This window comes from Chondrus crispus, genomic scaffold (genome assembly GCF_000350225.1).
Source record: "Chondrus crispus Stackhouse genomic scaffold, scaffold_124, whole genome shotgun sequence".
Taxonomy (NCBI): Eukaryota; Rhodophyta; class Florideophyceae; order Gigartinales; family Gigartinaceae; genus Chondrus; species Chondrus crispus.
Window position 1 is genome coordinate 220218 of NW_005178986.1, and position 23752 is coordinate 243969.

Sequence of the window (23752 nt, forward strand, 5' to 3'; positions counted from 1 at the left end):
TACTGTGGGACGGGCATGCGCATACCGAGGGGCACGTGGCTCAAGTGATTCAAGCGGGCCGCACATTCCGCTGCGAGGTGTGTACGTGCACGGTGGCAAGTGCCCACGACTTTAGGCGACACCTGGCGGGCAAGAAGCACAAGAGGAAGCTCCAATCGATCACGGGATAGTACAAGACAATAAAGGCCCTACTGTTACTTCTTTTGCTAAGTGCTCTCGCGGACGACCTAGCTGGCTGACGTTGCGTTTAGACCTTTGAGGACTGCTTGCTACGACTCATAGCGATCTACAACGGACCCCTCGCACTTGCGTCAACCCTAGCTGCACTTGCTGAGATACCACTAGCGCGCTGGGCATAACACAAATGGCGGGACCAGCAGATGAAGACGTAGCAGAAGCAAGAAGGCAGCAAAGAAACGCCCGTACAAGGGCAAGGAGAGCGCAAGAGTCGGAATCTGAAGCTCAAGCACGTCGTGAGGCAGGTCGAGCTCGGGCGAGAATCCGGAGGGGACAACACACCGAATCTGAGGCTCAAGCGCGTCGCCAAACCGCCCGGGAACGTACTGCAGCACGAAGAGCAGCAGAGACTTCTGAGCAGCGCGAAGAGCGTCTTCGTCGAAACAGGGAGAGAACCAGGGCGCGCAGAGCCGGTCAATCACGGACAGAGGGTCCCAGAGAGTCTCCAAAGCTCCGAGCAGCAACGGAACGTGCCAGAGCCTCGAATCGAGCATCTATGCAACGCACGAGACAGGCTGAGAGCACTCCTGACCGCATAACTCGATTGGAGGCCTCTCGTGTCTCAATGCAACAGAGAAGAGCTGACGCGACAACCCCAGAGAGACATGAGCGTCAAGACTCAAACCGAAGATCCACAGAAGCAGCTAGAGCGGAAGAAAATACCCCCCTCCGAGATGCACGGCGCGAAGCGGATCGCAATGCGACACGAGGAGCTAGAGCCGAGGAAATTACTCCTGCTCGTGAGGCGCGGCGAGACCTTGACCGTCTATCCACCCAACGATCAAGGGATGCACAAGACACACCGACTCGGAATGCCCGGCAACGATCCGACGGCCAGGCTCGAACGGCTTCTCGGCAGCTCTTCCCCCCACTACCCGAATCCTCGCCTTCGTTTCGCGATCTCGGCATGGTCCATATTGAGTGTTCGCACTGCAAAGCTCTGCATTTCGTCCAAGAACGCATCGTGAGCAGCTCTGCCGCAAGGCCCATGTTTTCCACATGCTGTGGGGAGGGGAAGCTGTCACTGCCCCTTCTCACCGACCCGCCAGCTCTTCTGCGCTCTCTTCTCATCGATGATACTCCAAGGGCCCGCCGCTTCCGTAAAAACATTCGAGCATACAATTCAGCGCTGTCTATGGCGTCCGTGGTCGCCAAATGGGTGAACAGAGGGCCCGGTACTTCCAATTTTAACCCCACAATGACGATGCAGGGCGAGATGTACCATTACATGGGTCCCATGATTCCATCCGAGGGGCGGGCGCCTTCCTTTGCTTCCGTTTACATTCACGACACTGACTACGGTACTCAAACGCGCACAAGGCTTGGCGGAGCCTCTACACAGCTGGAAGACACACTGTTAATGCAACTGACGCACATGCTGCACGAATGCAACCCCTACGTGCAGACTGTTCTCAGTATGCGAGAATGGGCTCAATCCCCTCAACCCAACACTCCAGCCCCGTACCAGATGGTCATCCATGCCGACCGCAGGCCAAGTCATGAGCACGTGCGCCGGTACAATGGTCCCGAAGCTTCTGAAGTGGCAGCTTTGATCCCTGGAAATGAAGACGGAGAGATTGGGCGAAGAGATATCGTCGTGCGCAGGCGAGGGACTCTGAACAGTAACGGGAACGAAGTGCTGGATCCAATTTCAGTCAGTCATCGTGCATACGATCCGTTGAGTTACGTGCTTTTGTTCCCGAACGGTAGAGATGGATGGTATCCAGAGCTTCGATTCTCCAGTGATGACGACGGCAGACGTACCAAGATTACTCCGATGATGTACTACGGATGGCATTTGTTCGAAAGAGCAGGCGAGTTCAGCACAATTTTGCACGCAGCGCGACTCTTTCAGCAATATTTGGTTGACCAGTTCTGCAAAGTGGAGGCAGAAAGGCTTTCGTATCTCCGCCACAACCAGACACAGCTTCGAGCCGCCGACTACACCTCACTGCGTGACAGCCTAGGAGACTCCGGTCGTGCTGAAGATGAAGCCGATGCTGTGCGTGCGGGACGACTGTTCATTCTCCCTTCCACGTACATTGGAGGTGACCGCTACATGAGGCAGCAGATGCACGACATCATTGCTATATCGAACCAAATTGGCCACCCGGACATCTTCCTCACTATGACATGCAATCCAAGCTGGCCGGAGATCACAAGACCCCTACTGCCGAACCAAACGCCTCAGGACAGACCGGACCTGTGCGCACGTGTGTTTCGTCTGAAAATGAAAGATCTCATGTCCTTGGTCATCAACGAGGAAGTATTCGGAACCGTCGTTGCCCATGTACGAGTCATCGAATTTCAGAAACGCGGTCTTCCCCACGCTCACGTTGTATTTTTCCTAGATGAAGTCTCCAAGAATGATCTGCGTACTCCCGAAAACGTCGACCGCATTATCTCTGCCGAGATCCCGTCTGCCCAAGATCCAGAACTCCAAGAGGTCGTGCTCAAGCATATGATTCACAATCCATGTGGAGAACGCAATCCAACAGCCGTGTGCATGGGCGAGCAGTACTGCAGGAAAGGGTTTCCGAAATCGTTCAAACACGAAACCAGCCAGTCCGACAGTGAGTACTACATCACGTACCGCAGAAGGTCCCCCTCTGCAGGTGGGGTCTCCATCGAGCGACCCTCCCGTGTTGGCCGACGACAGCAATCCGTCGTGGTCGACAACTCCTGGGTCGTTCCCCACAGTCCTCTGCTTTTACGATCATTCGCTTGCCATTTGAATTTGGAACTCTGCGTGTCACGGGTTGGCGGAATCAAGTACCTCTTCAAGTATGTTTGCAAGGGACAAGACCGAGTGACCATGGAAATCACTGCCGAGAACGAGTGCCACGACGAGATCTCCAACTTCCAAGATGCCAGATACGTTTCGGCATCGGAGGCCGCATGGAGGTTATTCTCCTTTGACATTGTAGATCGCAATCCTCCAGTGGTCAGACTTACGGTGCATCTGCCCAACCACCATACAGTATACTTTGAGGAAGGGCGAGAGCAGGAGGCGGCGCTTCGACCAGCATCAGGTACGAAGCTGACCGAGTGGTTTAAAGCCAACGAGAAGTACCCAAGCGCGAGGCATCTTCGGTACCACAAGTTTCCAAGGTACTTTACGTGGAAGACACGCACCAAGTCATGGAGTCCAAGAGCAACCCTGCGAAGACGGAACGCCACCAGCGAAGAGGAAGCCTACGATTTCAGTGGTACAGGTGCCAACGTAGTCGGTCGAATCTACACTGTCAGTCCGAGGGAGGGTGAGCGCTACTTTCTTCGCCTCCTCCTCACACAAGTGCCAGGGGCAACATCCTTCGAGAACTTGCGAAATATCGACGGCGAGCAGTGCACCAGCTTCCGACAAGCTTGCTTACGACTCGGTTTGCTGGCCGACGATGCCGAGTGGAAGCACGCAATCCGAGATTCATTCCGGTCAAGCTTCGTTCCTCTTTCTCATCTGTTGGCTACGATTCTGGCACACTGCCAGCCTTCGGACCCTCTCTCGCTGTGGAACGACCACCGGGACATGTTTCTCACACATATTCGCAATCGTGCACGCAGACAACCCATTCGAAGACAGCAGCTTCGCGATGATCACCACGCCACATCTTACGTACTTCGAGAGGTACAGGAGGCTCTGCAGACCGTGCGATCCGACTGGACGCTCGCAAACTTCGGACTCCCACTGCCCGATGACAGCCTGCCCGCTTTGGAACAGCAAAACGAGATCGAGACCCCCGAAGCACGAGCGCAGCAGTGGGAAGGGCGACTACAGACGTCGTTGCCGCTGTTGAACACAAATCAACGTCATGCCTTTGACGAAATAGTGGGCTCCTTGCTTCCAGGCGTATCCGTCTCTGCATTGCTTCAAGGATCCTTAAGCGCCGTTGCGGGACCTTCTATGCCGACACGAAGTGGTCGTATCTTCTTCCTCGATGCTCCTGGCGGAACAGGCAAAACATTCGTGCTCAGCGCCATTCAAGACTTCCTTCGTACGCGCCGTAAGCAGGTCATCGCTGTCGCTACGTCTGCTGTTGCTGCTGTGCTGCTCGACGGTGGACGCACCGCTCATTCCGTGTTCAAGATTCCCATTCCTGTATCTGCCGAAAGCACGTGCAGCTTCTCCGCAAACTCCGACACAGGCCGTACACTGCAACAAGTCGATCTCATCATATGGGACGAGATCGTCATGTGCCATCGACATTGCATTGAGACTGTCGATCGCTCCCTTCGAGACTTGATGCAAACCGACCGGCCCTTCGGAGGAAAGTTCCTCGTGCTCGCTGGAGACTTTAGACAAATCCTTCCCGTCGTTCCGGGCGGGTCCAGAGGTCAAATCGTGAGTGCGTGCGTCAAGGCTTCCCCGCTGTATCGAGAGTGCCGATTCCTGCGCCTTACTGAGAACATGCGCCTTGCTGCTCTCCGAGCGGACCCTGCAGCAGATGTGGAGGCTCTCAACTTTCCAGAATTCCTCCTCAGCGTCGGGGAAGGCAGACTTCAAGGCGAACAGCGCCCGGAATGGATCTCACTACCACAGTCCGTTGCGTTCGAGCACACCATCCGCAATTTGTGCCTCAAGGTCTTCCAAGGCATTCGAGACAATCACGCCGACCCTGCCTGGCTCACCAAGCGCGTTATACTCACCACAAAGAACAAGCCGCTCGAGGAAGTCAACGAGGTCATCGGCAACATGATTCCGGGATCGTATCGAACGTATTTGAGCGCAGACAAGGTCAAGAACGAAGACACCAACGCGCTGATCTATCCCACAGAAATGCTCAACACCTTGACCGCCGGATCTGCTCTACCAGACCACAAGCTCAAGCTCAAGAAAGGCTTCATCGTCATGCTTCTGTGCAATCTCGATCCCGCTACCGGTCACGTCAACGGCGCGCGATATGTCATCGAAAACATGACCAACAACCTGCTCTTTCTACACGTTACCACCGGGTCACACCAAGGCAACAGACTGTGTCTTCCTCGAATGCCCTGCGGACCAGGAGACGACAACTTTCCCATCCCTGGCTTCACCCGAACGCAGTTCCCCATTCGCACGTGCTTCGCCCTTACAACGAACAAAGCGCAAGGCCAATCCTTCGGTGGCCGCATTGGTCTCGACTTACGAGATCACTGCTTCTCGCACGGTCAACTCTATGTCGCACTATCAAGGACTACTCACCCAGGCAACGTCACTGTCCTCACTCGAGAGTCCAATGAAACCACTCGAAACGTAGTGTACCCCGAGGTCCTTCAGTAGTTACCAAAAAAGTAAACGCCATTGTCTTTACATACTTTCATTGCCACCCTTCCCAAATAGTGTTCCTCCACGCTTCCTTGGCTCGGCGCGCAAAGCACGCACGGAGCCCACTTGTCCCCGCGTATACTAATTTCCGTGTCTGTCTGTCTGTGTGTTTGTGTATGTGTGTTCGTGCGCTCCCGCACGGGTTCTCATTGGCGCACGGGGGCGCTGCGGCGACAAGTGGCGGCCACGCGGACACGTGTAGAAAGCGGCGGGGCCGTGATTTAATTTCATTTTTTACTACAGTGACAAGTGTACTGTGCGGACTGGGGGCGGCCTGGCCGCAGGCCAGCGCGCCACTGGGACACGTGGCTACCACGGGCACCAATGCGGCACTACAGTAGTTTACGAATTTAAATTTAACACTACAGTAGAGTAAAAATAATAATACAGCCCCGATCCGCTTCGCGTTCGCTAGCGATCCCGGCGCACACCGTGTGGAGGCAGAAAGGCTTTCGTATCTCCGCCACAACCAGACACAGCACGAGACACAGCTTCGAGGCGCCGACTACACCTCACTGCGCGACAGCCTAGGAGACTCCTGTCGTGCTGAAGATGAAGCCGATGCCGTGCGTGCGGGACGACTGTTCATTCTCCCTTTCACGTACATTGGAGGTGACCGCTATATGAGGCAGCAGATGCACGACATCATTGCTATATCGAACCAAATTGGCCACCTGGACATCTTCCTCACTATGACATGCAATCCAAGCTGGCCGGAGGTCACAAGACCCCTACTGCCGAACCAAACGCCTCAGGACAGACTGGACCTGTGCGCCCGTGTGTTTCGTCTGAAAATGAAAGATCTCATGTCCTTGGTCATCAACGAAGAAGTATTCGGAACCGTCGTTGCCCATGTACGAGTCATCGAATTTCAGAAACGCGGTCTTCCCCACGCTCACGTTGTATTTTTCCTAGATGAAGTCTCCAAGAATGATCTGCGTACTCCCGAAAACGTCGACCGCATTATCTCTGCCGAGATCCCGTCTGCCCAAGATCTAGAACTCCAAGAGGTCGTGCTCAAGCATATGATTCACAATCCATGTGGAGAACGCAATCCAACAGCCGTGTGCATGGGCGAGCAGTACTGCAGGAAAGTGTTTCCAAAATCGTTCAAACACGACACCAGCCAGTCTGACAGTGAGTACTACATCACGTACCGCAGAAGGTCCCCCTCTGCAGGTGGCGTCTCCATCGAGCGACCCTCCTGTGTTGGCCGACGACAGCAATCCGTCGTAGTCGACAACTACTGGGTCGTTCCCCACAGTCCTCTGCTTCTACGATCATTCGCTTGCCATTTGAATGTGGAACTCTGCGTGTCACGCGTTGGCGGAATCAAGTACCTCTTCAAGTATGTTTGCAAGGGACAAGACCGAGTGACCATGGAAATCACTGCCGGGAACGAGTGCCACGATGAGATCTCCAACTTCCAAGATGCCAGATACGTTTCGGCATCGGAGGCCGCATGGAGGTTATTCTCCTTTGACATTGTAGATCGCAATCCTCCAGTGGTCAGACTTACGGTGCATCTGCCCAACCACCATACAGTATACTTGGAGGAAGGGCGAGAGCAGGAGGCGGCGCTTCGACCAGCATCAGGTACGAAGCTGACCGAGTGGTTTAAAGCCAACGAGAAGTACCCAAGCGCGAGGCATCTTCGGTACCACAAGTTTCCAAGGTACTTTACGTGGAAGACACGCACCAAGTCATGGAGTCCAAGAGCAACCCTGCGAAGACGGAACGCCACCAGCGAAGAGGAAGCCTACGATTTCAGTGGTACAGGTGCCAACGCAGTCGGTCGAATCTACACTGTCAGTCCGAGGGAGGGTGAGCGCTACTTTCTTCGCCTCCTCCTCACACAAGTGCCAGGGGCAACATCCTTCGAGAACTTGCGAAATATCGACGGCGAGCAGTGCACCAGCTTCCGACAAGCTTGCTTACGACTCGGTTTGCTGGCCGACGATGCCGAGTGGAAGCACGCAATCCGAGATTCATTCCGGTCAAGCTTCGTTCCTCTTTCTCATCTGTTTGCTACGATTCTGGCACACTGCCAGCCTTCGGACCCTCTCTCGCTGTGGAACAACCACCTGGACATGTTTCTCACCGATATTCGCAATCGTGCACGCAGACAACCCATTCGAAGACAGCAGCTTCGCGATGATCACCACGCCACATCTTACGTACTTGGAGAGGTACAGGAGGCTCTGCAGACCGTGCGATCCGACTGGACGCTCGCAAACTTCGGACTCCCACTGCCCGATGACAGCCTGCCCGCTTTAGAACAGCAAAACGAGATCGAGACCCCCGAAGCACGAGCGCAGCAGTGGGAAGGGCGACTACAGACGTCGTTGCCGCTGTTGAACACAAATCAACGTCATGCCTTTGACGAAATAGTGGGCTCCTTGCTTCCAGGCGTATCCGTCTCTGCATTGCTTCAAGGATCCTTAAGCGCCGTTGCGGGACCTTCTATGCCGACACGAAGTGGTCGTCTCTTCTTCCTCGATGCTCCTGGCGGAACAGGCAAACATTCGTGCTCAGAGCCATTCAAAACTTCCTTCGTACGCGCCGTAAGCAAGTCATCGCTGTCGCTACGTCTGCTGTTGCTGCTGTGCTGCTCGACGGTGGACGCACCGCTCATTCCGTGTTCAAGATTCCCATTCCTGTATCTGCCGAAAGCACGTGCAGCTTCTCCGCAAACTCCGACACAGGCCGTACACTGCAACAAGTCGATCTCATCATATGGGACGAGATCGTCATGTGCCATCGACATTGCATTGAGACTGTCGATCGCTCCCTTCGAGACTTGATGCAAACCTACCGGCCCTTCGGAGGAAAGTTCCTCGTGCTCGCTGGAGACTTTAGACAAATCCTTCCCGCCGTTCCGGGCGGGTCCAGAGGTCAAATCGTGAGTGCGTGGGTCAAGGCTTCCCCGCTGTATCGAGAGTGCCGATTCCTGCGCCTTACCGAGAACATGCGCCTTGCTGCTCTCCGAGCGGACCCTGCAGCAGATGTGGAGGCTCTCAACTTTCCAGAATTCCTCCTCAGCGTCGGGGAAGGCAGACTTCAAGGCGAACAGCGCCCGGAATGGATCTCACTACCACAGTCCGTTGCGTTCGAGCACACCATCCGCAATTTGTGCCTCAAGGTCTTCCAAGGCATTCGAGACAATCACGCCGACCCTGCCTGGCTCACCAAGCGCGTTATACTCACCACAAAGAACAGGCCGCTCGAGGAAGTCAACGAGGTCATCGGCAACATGATTCTGGGATCGTATCGAACGTATTTGAGCGCAGACAAGGTCGAGAACGAAGACACCAACGCCCTGATCTATCCCACAGAAATGCTCAACACCTTGACCGCCGGATCTGCTCTACCAGACCACAAGCTCAAGCTCAAGAAAGGCTTCATCGTCATGCTTCTGCGCAATCTCGATCCCGCTACCGGTCACGTCAACGGCGCGCGATATGTCATCGAGAACATGACCAACAACCTGCTCTTTCTACACGTTACCACCGGGTCACACCAAGGCAACAGACTGTGTCTTCCTCGAATGCCCTGCGGACCAGGAGACGACAACTTTCCCATCCCTGGCTTCACCCGACCGCAGTTCCCCATTCGCACGTGCTTCGCCCTTACAACGAACAAAGCGCAAGGCCAATCCTTCGGTGGCCGCATTGGTCTCGACTAACGAGATCACTGCTTCTCGCACGGTCAACTCTATGTCGCACTATCAAGGACTACTCACCCAGTCAACGTCACTGTCCTCACTCGAGAGTCCAATGAAACCACGCGAAACGTAGTGTACCCCGAGGTCCTTCAGTAGTTACCAAAAAAAGTAAACGCCATTGTCTTTACATATTTTCATTGCCACCCTTCCCAAATAGTGTTCCTCCACGCCTCCTTGGCTCGGCGCGCGAAGCGCGCACGGAGCCCACTTGTCTACAACTACTAAAATCCGTGTCTGTGTGTGTGTCTGTATGTCCTTGCGCTCCCGCGTTGCCATTGGCGCTACCGTAACAAGTGGCGGCCACGGGCGGGGCCTGGCCGCAGGCCAGGCCGCCACGGGGACACGTGGCGGTGACAAGTGGCGACAAGTGTAACATTTTAAATTAAAATTACTGTGCGGACTGCGGGGCGGGGCCCCACTACAGTACAGGCTGACAAGTGGCGACAAGTTAAATTTTAAAATTAAAATAACTGTGCGGACTGCCGAGCGCGGCCGCGCTACAGTACACTACAAATTTTAGCCCGGATCCGTTTAAACCGCGCCACGCAGATCTACATTGTGGGCGGAACTGCGGCGGGCACTGCGAGCACGTGACGGCGGTGTGGTAGATGGACGCATACGACAGAGGGGCGGACGCGTGAGACACGGAGCTGCCCGAAATACCGGAGGCTCGTGGCGACGTGGGCGGGGCGGTGGTGCGCGGGGGGCTGTGCGTGAGGGGGCCGGAATTCTTCAAGGCGGAGTTGCGCAGCGCGTGGTGCTCCGACTTTGGGGGCCGGATGTGGATGCGCGGCGACGAGGAAGTGCGGGCCGGGGCGGCGACGGGCGGCGATAGGGACGGTGGGCTGCAAGATGATGGTGGGCGGAGGGCGGTTTTGGGTGTGCGGCGATGACGTGGAGGAGATGTGGGCTGGGGCAGCGATGGGAACGGTGGGGGAGGGTAGGTAGGGGGCGCCGAAGCGGGGCAGCATGGATCACCACACTCGCCCGTGCGCGTGCGGGAGCGGAGGGCGCGGGAGCGGACCGGGCCAGAGCTGGACGGCGTGGAGCACTACAAGGGTCTTCAACCGGGCGAGCTTGCCGGGGAGCGGTGGAGGCGGGACGGCGAGTGGGCTTCAACCGGGCGAGGGTGTTGGGGGGCGGGGAAGGCGCGACGGCGAGCGGCCGCTAACTGGGTTGCTCAGAGACGGTTACCGACGTCGTGTGCCGGGTAGCAGCGGAGGCAGGCGTTGACGCCGTGGTGGGCGAGTGCGGCGGGTGGGACGGGCGTGCGCGCGAGATCGCGGACGCCGTGTGCATGGAGCTCCACGCAAAGCGGTTCCCAGCTGCGGCGGAGACTCTGCTGGACAGGCGGGCGGGCGAAGCGCGCGTGGTGGCGAGCTGCGTGGAGATTCTGCGCAACATGAGCGGGCAGCACGCGGCGAAAAGCGCCGTGCGCGGCGAGATGGGGCGGACGACGTGCGTGGTGGGTGGCAGTGGCGGGGGGGACGGACGCCGGCGTGGCAGAGACGTTCTGCGGGCTGGTGGGCGGGGTGTACCTGCGGGGCGGGGACGTGGTGGACGGGTGCGCTTCGGAAGGGGCGGTCGAGGTAGTGGTGGGAGCGGTGGCGCGGAGGGCGGCGGCGCGGGCCGCACGCATCACGGAGGGGCGAAGAACGGGGAAAGTGGTAGCTGCAAGCCAGGCAGGTGTCGCAGCCGGCGGTGCAGGAGGGCGCGCGCAGGCGGGTGGGTGCCGGGAGCCGGCGCCAGGTAGCAGTGTTAGGCGGAAGCAAGCGGCGGCGTAAAGGGCAGCGGCGCTGACCATGTTTGCGGGCTGCAGGGACCGAGCCGCAGCCGGGGGGGAAGGGGACACAGGCTGGCGGCGGCGCAGAGGGCGGCGGCGCGGACCGGGCGCCACGCGCATGGGCGAGTAATGTGTAGCAGGACGAGGGGGCAAGGGGCGACAAAGACCGGAGAGAATACGGGAGAGTTAGCGCAGAGGGAAGGGGAGCAGCGGGGCGGGGAACGACAGCGTGTGCAGAACGAGGAGCAGAGGAGGAAGGGACTTGGATAGGCGCGCGAAGCGCGCACGGAGCCCACTTGTACCCTTTACTGTATTGCAAATATTGTAATACTGTACTACAGTATTCCCCCGTTGTCCGCATGCCACTAGGTCAACTGAACGAGTACAGTATACAAATAACGGGGTTATGCTGACAGCGAAGGAATTTTTACTGTTTTCTGAAATGGTCAAATATCGTTTACTGATGGAACGCAGCCTGATTTCGCAATCTTAAGTTCTTCTAGCACTGCCTTAATCGTTTCTGTAGGCTTTTGTCCATTCTTTCCAATACAGATCCTTCTACTGCCAAACCCTTCAACTCCTCCTCAATACTGTAAAACTCCTTCTCGGCATCGCTTCCTTGTGGCTCTTCTTCAATACCCTCCATACTGGCGATAAATTCCCTCTGGTTTTCAATAGTTAGTATCTCCGTCACCTCGTCCTCCCCAACTGGATTTAGTAGACTCTCTACTCTGTAATGCAATCCGTTTGAACCTTACACCGTGCTCATTGTAACTACGGATTTCACATTTTAAGAATGTGATATATGCGGGGGAATGATCCCCAAAATACAACTGAAAAACATGCTGCAGCTGGGATTGTGTATGCACGTATGCAGTATGCAGTCTATTGGCCATTCAAGGTAAAAATCCCAACTTTTTCACGGTAAATGATATTTGCATGCAACTTTCGAGGGTATGCAGACAGCGAGGTCTGCATAAAGCGGGGTTTCTGTCGGACTTATGAGGTCTCGGAGACTCGAGATACTCGACAGATAATTGGTCACACGTCAGCCCAAAACGAGATCGAGATCGACTCGAAATAATAAGAAATTTACATTCAGTCCATGGGCGATTAGCGCCGACGAGACTGAGTCCACCACATATACCTGGGTACGATCCTCATCACTAGTAGAGGAGGCAGTTGGGTTTATCGAAGTAAAGTGCATTTTATGCGTATCTTTGACAGAAGGGAAGAGACCCCTCTACCCAACATCCTGTTCTCCTTTTTCTCCACACCCCCTCCTGCACGAGCCTTTACTGTTCGACGATTGTACGACGAGAACCTCGTGCGCAGAGAGCAAAGAAGGTTTCCAACGACAATCCGGATTCTGGATACTTATCTTCGCTCATACGTCTACCTTGAATCTACTTGTTCCCTAGTGGTTGACCACCATGGCTACCGCTACCCGTGCTCAAGTGAATGCCCGGTACCAGCGCCTCAAGCGATCTGCATCTATAGTAGAACCCACTACTGAACATGGAAAACAGCTATGGGACGTAGCTCTCTACACCCTCAACCTGTACCCCATAGCCGACGAATCGGCAAGTTCTGCGAGTGTAACTGTGCCCCTTATTGATGAAGTGAGAGAAGCCATGAAGAGTTTGATGCCGTCACCTGAGGACATTCTGAATGTGGAACTACTACGCGCGCCTTTGTTCCCTCTTGCTTTGTTACGGGATATTGCCACTCTCTATGGATTTGGTGGTGTTCTTGACGGTTTGAGCACAACATTAGAACTGAGTTCTAGTGATACCAGCAACCGTTCAATCATGACACACGTTTGGGTTACAAACTTCTTAGGGTGCTCTCGCGATACTATTCGCACCGCTGTGGGAACGTATCGTCGTACTCAGGGATCACCCAACCTCCTAACCAAACAAATGAGTGTTGCAACTGAAGCACCCGTGTTTTTAACTGCAGGTGTCCAAGCAACACCACAAGTCGTACCAGCGGACAACAGGGACAATTTCGGTGACACTCCGTCTTCGATAGCGAATGTTATTACCACTCCGAGAGGTAATGGAACTTCCCAGCATACTCATCATCGTCAAGCTATCAATGTTGCAGGAGCGGAACATGGCATTCGTAATGATAATCAAACAAATGGTGCTGTCCCACCGTCTACGACTGTCGCAGGGGTCGAATCTTCCCTTCCGTATTCGATAGATGTGAGAGAAGACACTCGAAAGGAAATCTATGTATTTCAGCACTTCAAGGATTACCGTTTTACCGGTGGCCTGACTCAGTCAATCGAAATGACGCTTCGCGACTACAACATATGTGCACGTCAACATCGCTTGTCTACTTCGCAAAAGGCCGACTACTTCGTTAACATTCTTAATGGACTGGCAAGGACATTCTTCTTCAATAACGCTAGAGATGATATGCCTTTTGAACAGATGGCAGAGATTATGGTGACAGAATTCAACAGTAACGCACGCCAAATCCAAGTATATGGAATACTGTCTACGTTAAGAATGAACAGTATAATGTCGGAACATGAGCTATCCTCATCCACTGAGGGCTTGACTAAGGTTGTCAGCATGATCGAAGAGATGTCACCACAATGCCCTCCACATTTTAGATCTGAACCGCACAAGATCGGATACTTGCGCAACGCTGTATTGTGCTACTCTTGGTCGAAGACTCCCATAAGTAATATTGTCACTGCGCAATACTCATTCAATGGATTTATCACATCACTCCGTGAGCACATGCAACTTGAAGAAGAGATACTCAATGTATCCAGGAGACCTACGGGTATCCGACATGCTTTCTCAGACGACATTTTCGTACAACAGTATGGCCGTAACCCGAAGTATGTGCAGAAGTACCCTCCGAGAGGAGGATTCAAGGGTAGACAACAATTGAATATTGGTCGCCCGGGCATTGCTTTTCTCCCGCAAATCGTACTTTCGAAGAGAGCAGACGTCAGAAAGAATGTCATAGATGTCGTGTTGCATGGCGTCCAGCACATCGATGCAAAGCCGGATCCATTCGGAATCAGGTGCGTCAGCGGATGGTCAATGGCGAATCGGCAGTACATGTCATGTCTGACTTTGTCGCAGCCCTGGATAGAGAACTCATTCAAGACCTCCCTGAATCAACGGATACCCCAAACAATTTGACACGCGACAATGAAGCAACAGTTAGTCAATGCCCCATCCAAACGGCAGACGAGGTATACCTGTTCGATTCATTAACGTCTGACAATCCTGTTCAGGATACTGCTGCCGTTGAAGAGGAAGATAATGAATGGTTCACCCATCACTTATCATCATCCATGTCTGAGGGACATACTCCTTACGGCACAAACATCGAAGAGCAGGATTTTTAACTCGGCGACGAAGTAATCAGCCTCAACTTCGCGGCCCAGCGCGATGGGCAGCCTCCCATTGCACCACTCATCCCAGGAGCAAACAATCTCCCATCGAAGTTGATGCGACTCACATTCATGCAACGAAATTGAACAACTATAACCGTTACTGTTATCAAGGCTTTTGTCTTGACATTGGAGCACCGAAATCTGTCATAGGACATGAAGAGCTGACTTGAATGTTCGCCCAACAAGACTTGAGATCTCTAAATCTCTCACCGCCACCGTTTCAGAACCGTTTCCGCTTTGCCGAAACCACTTTTGAGTCGCTTGGACAGATTACAATACCACTTAAGACACCCTTCGGTGTTGCTCCTATCAACGTGCAACTTGATGTCGTTCAAGCAGACATTCCAGCTTTACTTGGGATGGACATCCTGGACCGGGAATCCCTCATCGCAAACACTGTCGCGAATCGTCTGACAAAGCGAAAAAGGATCTAGAATAAGAAAGAAAGGATATGTTGCATGAATGAATGGGCTGTACCCCTGTACAGGGCGAAAAGCAATCATGTTTTCGCCAAAATGTACTTCCCACCGAATATCTACTTCAGCAGAACACAACTTCAAAAACTACACAAACAATTCTTTCATCTATCAGCTCAGAAGCTGTTCAATCTTCTCCGCTGTGCTCGACCAGAAGAAGCTACCCCTGGTACTCTGGAAACGTTACGGGATCTCGCAAAGAGGTGCGATCCTTGTCAAAGAGTTCAGAACGCACCATCACGTTTCAGGGTATCTTTTGGAGCAGAGAATGTCCGCTTCAATGAGAGAATACTGTTAGATATCGTGTACATCGATAGAAAACCGGTCTTGCATATTGTAGATGAAGGTACGCATTTCTCTGCAGCACAATTCCCCCGAGACGTCTCAACGAAGACAATATGGGCGACGATACTCAAATGTTGGGCGACGATTTACAAAGGTCTACCCAACCGGATACTAGTCCACCAAGGGAGCCCATTTGGACCGCTATTCCTCAATATTGGTGCTGTGTCTAATGTACAAGTGAATAGAACTGGGATAGAAGCCCACTCAAGTCTTGGACTCTGTGAGCGATACCATCAACCCCTCAGACAAACTTATCGGAAGATAATGATGGACCATCCGACTTCTAACCCCGACACCGCTTTGGCCTTATCAGTCAAAGCCATGAATGACACCCTGGGCCCTGAAGGACTTGTTCCATCTGCTTTTGTCTTTGGAGAATTCCCTAAGGTATATACCAAGTCAGAGACCCCAAAAGAAAGAGCCGTCCTGGCGAGCCGGGCTAAATTGGCACATCTTGCAAGAACTCAGATGGAGAAACACATGGCAGAACTACGGGTGAAGAGGGCTCTGAAACATTCTACTCCACCAGCGTCGGACCGTGTCTATGAACCTGGAGACTAAGTGCTCGTGTGGAGGGAGAAGCAAGTCGACAACCGCATAGGCGAATGGTTAGGACCCTTTACGGTCCTTGCCGTGGACGAGACAAAGAAGCTTGCATTCATCCAGGATGTAAGAGTTGGAGCTGCGAGACCGTTTAATGTAGCACAATTGAAGCATTACCATGCACCAGAAACCATAGCACACTCCGTTTTCACACAGTTAGGTCAAGGTCTCAACTTCTTCTCCTCACCGAATGATCACGAAGTTCATCTCACCGAGATTCTTGACAAAGGTGATCCCCGATCTCGCTCCAAGAAAATGGGCGAGGCAAAGCGCGAGGAGATCAAAACTTTGCTCGAACGCGGTACCTTTAACGAATATTGCGTGAAGAAATCCCTCCTGACGGAAACGTCCTTCCCGGACGATTTGTACTAGCTCTTAAGTCAACTGAGGACGGGAACATCAAATATAAGGCTAGATATGTAATCGGGGGGCATCGAGACCGATTCAAGCACATGATGGTACACACGACATCAACTCTTCAGCCCCAATCTATCCGACTACTCCTCGCCCTATCTGGGATACACGGCTTCAACATATGGACTTCTGATGTTCGCCAAGCATATCTCCAATCCGCAGAACCTTTGGCACGTGAAGTATTCATAATGAATACCGTCCCTGAGTTTGAGCTACATCCGTCGCAGTGTCTCCAACTTATAAAGCCCTTATATGGTCTGCGTGAGTCGGGAGATATTTGGCATGACACTTTGGACAAGCATCACATACAAGACTTAGGGATGAAAGCTCTCCGATCTGACCCAGCACTTTACGTCTTGATGAAGGATAGATTGCTCAAAGGCCTATCTGGAGGATATGTTGATGATCTCATTCGGGCAGGCGACGCCTCGTTCAAAAAACTCTCTAAAAAGACGAACGAGAAGTTCGAAATGACAGAGGACCAAAGCTTACCATGTATGTTCACTGGCTTTTCACTTAGTCGTGGAAAGGACGGTACCATTACACAAGAGCAACATGCGTATCTAAGAAAGCTCGAAGACTTGCCTCCTGACGCTTCCTTCTCTCATTTCCGTGCCATGAGAATGAGGCTGGCCTGGTTGGCCAACACAAGGCCAGACTACCTCTTTGAAATATCCCAACTCGCCCAAGTGACTGCTGAGAAATTCGATACAGAAAAGGATGGATGTATTCGTCGACTCAATCGTGCTACTCGATACGCAGTGAATAATCGAGTATCACTCAAAATTCCCGTCCTTGATATGAACACATTGAAAGTGATCGGCTTCTCCGATTCATCATTTGCGAATAACTCAGATCTCTCTTCTCAGCTTGGCAACATTTGTTTGCTTGGGGACCACACAGGTTCCGTTATTCCCATACATTTCAAATCGTACAAATTTCGAAGAGTGACTAGGTCATCAATTGCAGGCGAAGTGATTGCATTTAGCGATCTTTTTGACGTCGCGGCAACACTAGCGAATGAAATGGGCATGATATTGTCAAAGCAAGTACCAATGCAACTCTTTACCGACAGCAAATCCCTCTTCGACATCATTTCCAAAGGATCCCGCACCTCAGAGAAGCGAATGATGTTGGACGTTGCTTCCGCAAGACAGGGCTTTAAGGATAAAACCATTTCTGATATTGGATTTGTGAGAAGTTCTAACAACATAGCCGACGGTCTCACAAAGAAGATGAACCAAGCGGCATTGCGCGACGTAATTGAATCAGGCCGACTGGACGTTCAACCGGAACAATGGATTGTCCGAAAGGACCTCCCAAGCTCTGTTTAACAATGATCAACTTCTACAACTCCCTTACTGTTGGGTACCTTTGAGTCGTACAACTCACGGACTTCGGCAACGTACAAGCTCTGCACACCGTCTCCACCACAAGCACGCAATGCATCCGCAGAGAGGTGCATTGGATGCTTCTCCTCGCTGTCCAGGACCCACTTCAGCGCACCATCTACAACAACACAGTGGTCAAGGTCGTTACCTGCTCTCATCCGCACAAGCCATACCCCATGAGATACATTAGCTAGCCACGTCAATTTCGCCTTCCTGAAATTTTCATCCTTGATTTTTCGAAAATTGAAATGCTTCGAAATTTTATGCAAAATACGCTGCAAATTCCCGATGGATTGAATCGGTACCTTGACTTTGTCCAGGAGAGTTGAAAGATGCAAGGCTGAGTCACAACCCGCAAGACAATTCATGGCGTTTACGATTGCTGCATGCGCACATTTGCCCTTTGGACCACGTCCCATAATCAACTTCGAGTTGGACACGTAATAATTTTTAGCAGCCGAACTGAACACGCGGGGCGCCAGGGCGGCACTTACAGACAGAAACCCCAGGGTTCTCAAAGCACCAACGACGGAGACTGTTGCTGACAATTGTAGTCGCACGCTGGAAATTGCTTTTGTGAATGCCTGGATTGGGCGCCCGAGGAAGATGCCTACTGCTCCTTGCTAGAGCTGTCTCTGCGCGCACGGCGAAACGTACATCTTTCGAACCCGGCGCACGGTACGTGTCGATATTGATATCGAAGAAAGACTCGAGCCCGTTCTGGTAACTGGATGCGCCGTAAAACTCGCCGACTTCCACTCGTCGGTTTGTGCCTGGAACTTCGGTGTCATCTCCGCACATGATTTTTTCGACAGAAATATTTTGGCGTCGTAACGCCTTTCCCTTCGAACCTGCCGCAGCCTGCCTCTGTTTCTGGGGCTGCATTACACGCATGGTTGACGACTGTGGCCAAGGGACTGTCGGCGTCACCGTTGATTCAACAAGGAAACAAAAGTCTAGCCCGTGCCCGAGCCACAGTCACAACCGATACGCAAAGGAGATGTGGCGGACGAGGAATGAAAATTGAGGGAGTGTCGGACTTATGAGGTCTCGGAGACTCGAGATACTCGACAGATAATTGGTCACACGTCAGCCCAAAACGAGATCGAGGTCGACTCGAAATAATAAGAAATTTACATTCAGTCCATCGGCGATTAGCGCCGACGAGACTGAGTCCACCACATATACCTGGGTACGATCCTCATCAATAGTAGAGGAGGCAGTTGGGTTTATCGAAGTAAAGTGCATTTTATGCGTATCTTTGACAGAAGGGAAGAGACCCCTCTACCCAACATCCTGTTCTCCTTTTTCTCCACACCCCCTCCCGCACGAGCCTTTACTGCTCGACGATTGCACGACGAGAACCTCGTGCGCAGAGAGCAAAGAAGGTTTCCAACGACAGTTCCACTGTAGTTTGCACATCTCAGCTGTGGGAAATTATGGTATGACGGTGACGCATACAGGATGAATAAAATGCACCTCAACGCAATTAATGTAGTGCACAACAACGGGAGCATTTTAATAATCTCAGCTGTCAACATGCAGTGCCTTCTCTCCTAAAGTTGCTTCGATAGTGCAAAACATTACGTGAGGAGAGGACAAAGCCCCTGGCTGAAGTAGTATAAATAAGGGAAGAGTCGAGGCAGACTAGCTGCCAAGACAAGCGAAAAACAAAAACGAAGCCACGACAATAAAAAGCGCGATTCCCCTCATTCACTCGGTCCTGCCGGTTAACCTTTATTGTTCCCCCCTTTTATTTTATTTTTTGCGACATCAGCATCTGCGATTACCGCACCAAACTTTGAATCCACAAATACTAATACTCAAGTTTGTGTGTGTGTGTGCGTCTGTCTGTGCACTTTCGCAAATTTCGCCACTTTTCGGAAAAACGGGCAAATTACGGCCATGAATGCGTACATTTTTCGTAAATTTTTAGTAATTCGCTTTTTGGCGGCCACGGGCGGGGTGCAGCCTGAATCCAGGCCTGGCTGCCACGCGCACCCGTGGCCATGCACTCATATCATAAGTGTTGAATAGATTTCGGACGAGGCGGTGGACGTGCCTCCGGCCTCCGCGTCCAGGCGGCGCGCGCGTTCGGCTGACGGGGCAGGATCCGAGTCGCGCAACTTGCGCGACCCACGCCTTGAAGGCGTGGCGGCGGCGGGTGGTTTGAGCGAGAAGGAGGCCGTCGACGAGCGCGCCGCGTCGCTCGCGCCAGGTGGCTCGCACGTCGAGCTGGCGCGCCGGCGCGAGATGGAGGGCTGGGGGAGGTGAAGGCGGAGGAGAGGACGGAGGAGGGCGTGGGAAAACGGGGGCAGGAGGGCGTAGAGGGTGGAGGGGAGGGTCACGGCGAGAGCAGGCAGGAGCACGACAGAAGGTGGCGCTGTGTTCGTATGGCGGCGGTCCATGCGCGTGTGGCGAAGAAGTGGAAGTCTCCCGCTGCAGCGGCGCCGAAAGCGACGGGAGCAGAGGGGGGAACGCCGCCGCCGACGAGCTCCGGGGTCGCGGCCCGCGCAGCGGCGACAAGCTCGAGGCGGCAGGGAAGAAGAAGCGGGCGGGCGTGGGCGAGTTCCGCGGGGCGAGCAGCGTCACGGGGGAAGGGTTGCTGGTCGGGCAGAACTTGACGTGCGTGAGCTACAGGGTGTAACAGATCATGGATCTGTTCGGCTTCGCGTTGGTGACGGATTCGCCGGCCGGGGCGCACGCTGAGTGTATGCGCGACTTGAGTGGGCTCATGGCGTACGACGCGCCGCTCTACCGGTAGATGGCCGTGGACAGGGACGAGAAGGGGCTCGCCAGGGAAAGGCAGGCGACGAGTGAGGTAGCAGACAGAGAGTACGTGATGGGTTACGTGAAGGACGAGATGCCCAGGCGCACGAAGGTGGTGCTGCATTGGACGGAGCTGGACGGCAGTAAGCGGGATGCGCAGAGTCGAGAGTACGAGAGTTATGTGGCTCGGGTGATGAGGACGGCGAAGACGAAGGGGTGTGAGTACTTTGTGACCGGGCAGTTCCCGCGGCTGAATAGGCCCAGCCCGGTATTCTGCAAGGGGAAGTGGAGGTTTGTCGGGACGGACGAGGAGAAGCCGTTCTTGCGGGCTACGCGATGCTACAGCAGGGGCAGTTGAGAGCAAGCTGGAGTGGGTGGAGGAGAGCGCACAGAAAAAACTGAAGCGCGAGTAGGAGCGGCTGCGGACGGAGACGGCAGAGGGGAGGTTGGGCGGGCGGCTGAGCAGGCGCAGAAGGCGTCAGTGGCGATGGGGAAGCTGAAGCGCGAGGCGGAGGAGGCGGGAAGCGGCTGCCGGAGGTCAAGAAGAAGGAGAGGGAGTGGAAGACGGTGGAACAGATGCAGCAGGAGAAGCGGGAGGCGATGGGCACGGCCGTCCAGGAGTCGCTGGAGAAGAAGCAACGGGAGGGGCGGGTGATGAACACGAGCAGCGTGAGGTTGGAACGCGATAGGGGCGGCAAAGTAACGCTACGACTGTGTCGACCGTGGGGGTGGAGAAGGAGCGCGGGCGGAAGAGCGGTAAAAAGTACGGTACTTAAAGTTTCCTCAAACCCGCTGTGCCTTTATCCACTCCATTCCATTCATTTATATTGAAATTGTAATCCCATAAACTTTATTTTATTCAAACACTTTCGCATTCCTTCTCACTCGCAGCGCGCAACGCGCGCAACGGAGCCCACTTCTATTCTCTAAAATCAGGAGTGAACACAGGACGTCCAAACTTTCTTCATTTCATGCGCGTCGCATAAATGATCGTATCTACCCTTCAAGGGTACAGTACTTACAAACGCTCGACAGCCCTCATGAAACTTGGCATCAGTGAAGTGCCGCCAAGACTCAAGCTAAAATAAGTCACTTTTTTAATTCCCCAATGCTGCGCACCGCAATGTGGCAAAAGGGAGTGCCCCCTGACCAGGAGACAGGTGGTGAGGGATGTGCACATGTGTAGTACGTGTAGCGATATCCAACACGCAAAAATGAATCCGTGTATACACTGATTCGTTTTTGCGTGTTCGCAATTTGGTCCAGTGTCGCTGCAGCGACTATTGCCCGCCCATACCGTGGCATGGGTCGGCTCCCTCATGTCCTCCGCAAGTGTGAATCCTTGCCGTCTGCCTGCATGACACTGTATCGTCCCCCCTTGCATTTGAACAAAATTACTACACAAATGGATACACTGAACGCTTGGATTTATTTCTGAGAGATTTTTTCGTGGGTCGGCCCCCTCATGTCCTCCGCAAATGTGAATCCTTGACGTCTGCCCGCACGACACTGTATCGGCCCCCCCTTGCATTTGAATAAAATTACCGCACGAATGGATACAGGGGGTCCCACACAATAGTGCTATACCGGAACAGACCTCGACATATGGCACTATTGCGTAGACGGCACTATACTGAAAGCGCCAAAACACAATCATTTATGACGGACCACAAGGACAGACTGTCTACATTACAGTCTGTCACACGCGGTACTTGGACCCACGAGACGGCGACGACGAGTAAAGACAGCACCATGAGGGTTGCGATTTTTCAGGTTATGGCCCGCTTCGCTTCACTGCTCAACACACCGAACATCGAATAACACACTGGATCGCGCCTACCCCAAGCACCCAGGACCGGCACGCACCTCCCGCAGCCAACCCCCGGTGCAAAACCAAGCCGGAACGGAAACGCTCAACACAAGGCAGCCCCGTCCCGAATCCTCGTCAATCCCCCCACACTGCCTCCCGCAGACCTCCTCTACATCCCACTGCAACACCCACGCGCCCACTCCAATCCCACAATCATGGACCGCCGTGACATCCCCAAACTCGAACCGTCGAATTACGGTCCCTGGCTCATCGCGCTCCGATCAGCCGCATACACACACGACGCCATTGATCATCTCGAAGGCAACCCGCCCACCCCCGACAATGATCAAGACCTACACACACACACGATAGCGAACACACGCTTATCCGCAAGATGATCGCGACTATCCCCGCAGACATCCTCAACCTGTTGCTAATGCCCGGCGAGCAACCCACCCCGAACGACATCCTGCAAAAGCTCACAGTTCACTTCGACACCACAAATGCCAGCGACCACATTTATCTCAAGCAAATGGCCGAGCAATGTCAAATCGAGGAAGGTCAGACTGTATACGAATACGTCAAACGCCATGAAACTATCCGAGCACAAATGATCGCCGCCCGGTTCCCCGACATAGCCAACCCATCCACCACAGTGGCCTACATGATAGACGGCCTAAAAAAGATTCCCAACACAGCACACATAGGTCTCCAGCTGCTCTCCCTCCAACCGAAGAGCATCAAAGACTTCTTGCACAAGTACAACAGGATCGACAACTATCGTCTCGCCATCCAACCAAGCAACCCTTGGCAAACAGCAACACCAGCACACCCAGAATACAACCGCACACCGAGACAACGTGCACCCCGGCACATCACACGACACTCCATGGCATACCACCCCAACGCCTGTCGACACCACATCTCCAAAGGTTTCCGGGGCCAGCAGCACTCCGATGCCGAGTGCCGCGATCCGACACACCCCCGAGATCAGAAGGCCTCGCGCAAGAAAGCGTTTCCCAAAGCCCGAGTCATACAGGAACCCTCTTTCCAGACACAACCTGACCAGGAAGCCGACGACACCGAATCGGACGACAACGAAACATATGCGGCAGAGGGTATGTTCACACTCGACTCCGCCGCACACCCCACCCACACCCCCCGCCCGTTCCCACGCATGAGGCGCCTACCTCGCCCCACCAAATCGATCACAGCCACTAACCACTCCACACCATGCACGCATGCCGGCACAATACAGACTTATACGAATAGAGGTCACCGCATACGCCTACGAGCTGTTCACAGCCCCCAAATACCGTATACGCTAGTATCCATACACTCTCTCACGTCACTAAACTTCACGGTCACGTTCAACCACCAACACGCATGCATACGAGACCGTGACAACACAGTAATCGGCACAGCCCCCTGGCACAACATCCTCCAGGCATACGCCTGGACCCCCGCCAAA

General features: G+C 53.7%; 2 protein-coding genes across 2 annotated transcripts; both read left to right on the top strand.

The window, feature by feature from the left end:
- The first annotated feature begins 802 nt into the window (after positions 1 to 802).
- Positions 803 to 5494, top strand: CHC_T00008973001 (ATP dependant DNA helicase). Its single transcript, XM_005712938.1, has 6 exons — positions 803 to 1760; positions 1875 to 2802; positions 2839 to 3383; positions 3432 to 3883; positions 3981 to 4017; positions 4221 to 5494. Exons 1-6 carry the CDS (start codon positions 803 to 805, stop codon positions 5492 to 5494), a joined length of 4194 nt encoding a protein of 1397 aa, XP_005712995.1.
- Positions 5495 to 6162: 668 nt separating this feature from the next.
- On the top strand, positions 6163 to 9224 carry CHC_T00009276001 (ATP dependant DNA helicase). Its single transcript, XM_005712939.1, has 4 exons — positions 6163 to 6745; positions 6776 to 7249; positions 7298 to 7950; positions 8019 to 9224. Exons 1-4 carry the CDS (start codon positions 6163 to 6165, stop codon positions 9222 to 9224), a joined length of 2916 nt encoding a protein of 971 aa, XP_005712996.1.
- Positions 9225 to 23752: the final 14528 nt, after the last annotated feature.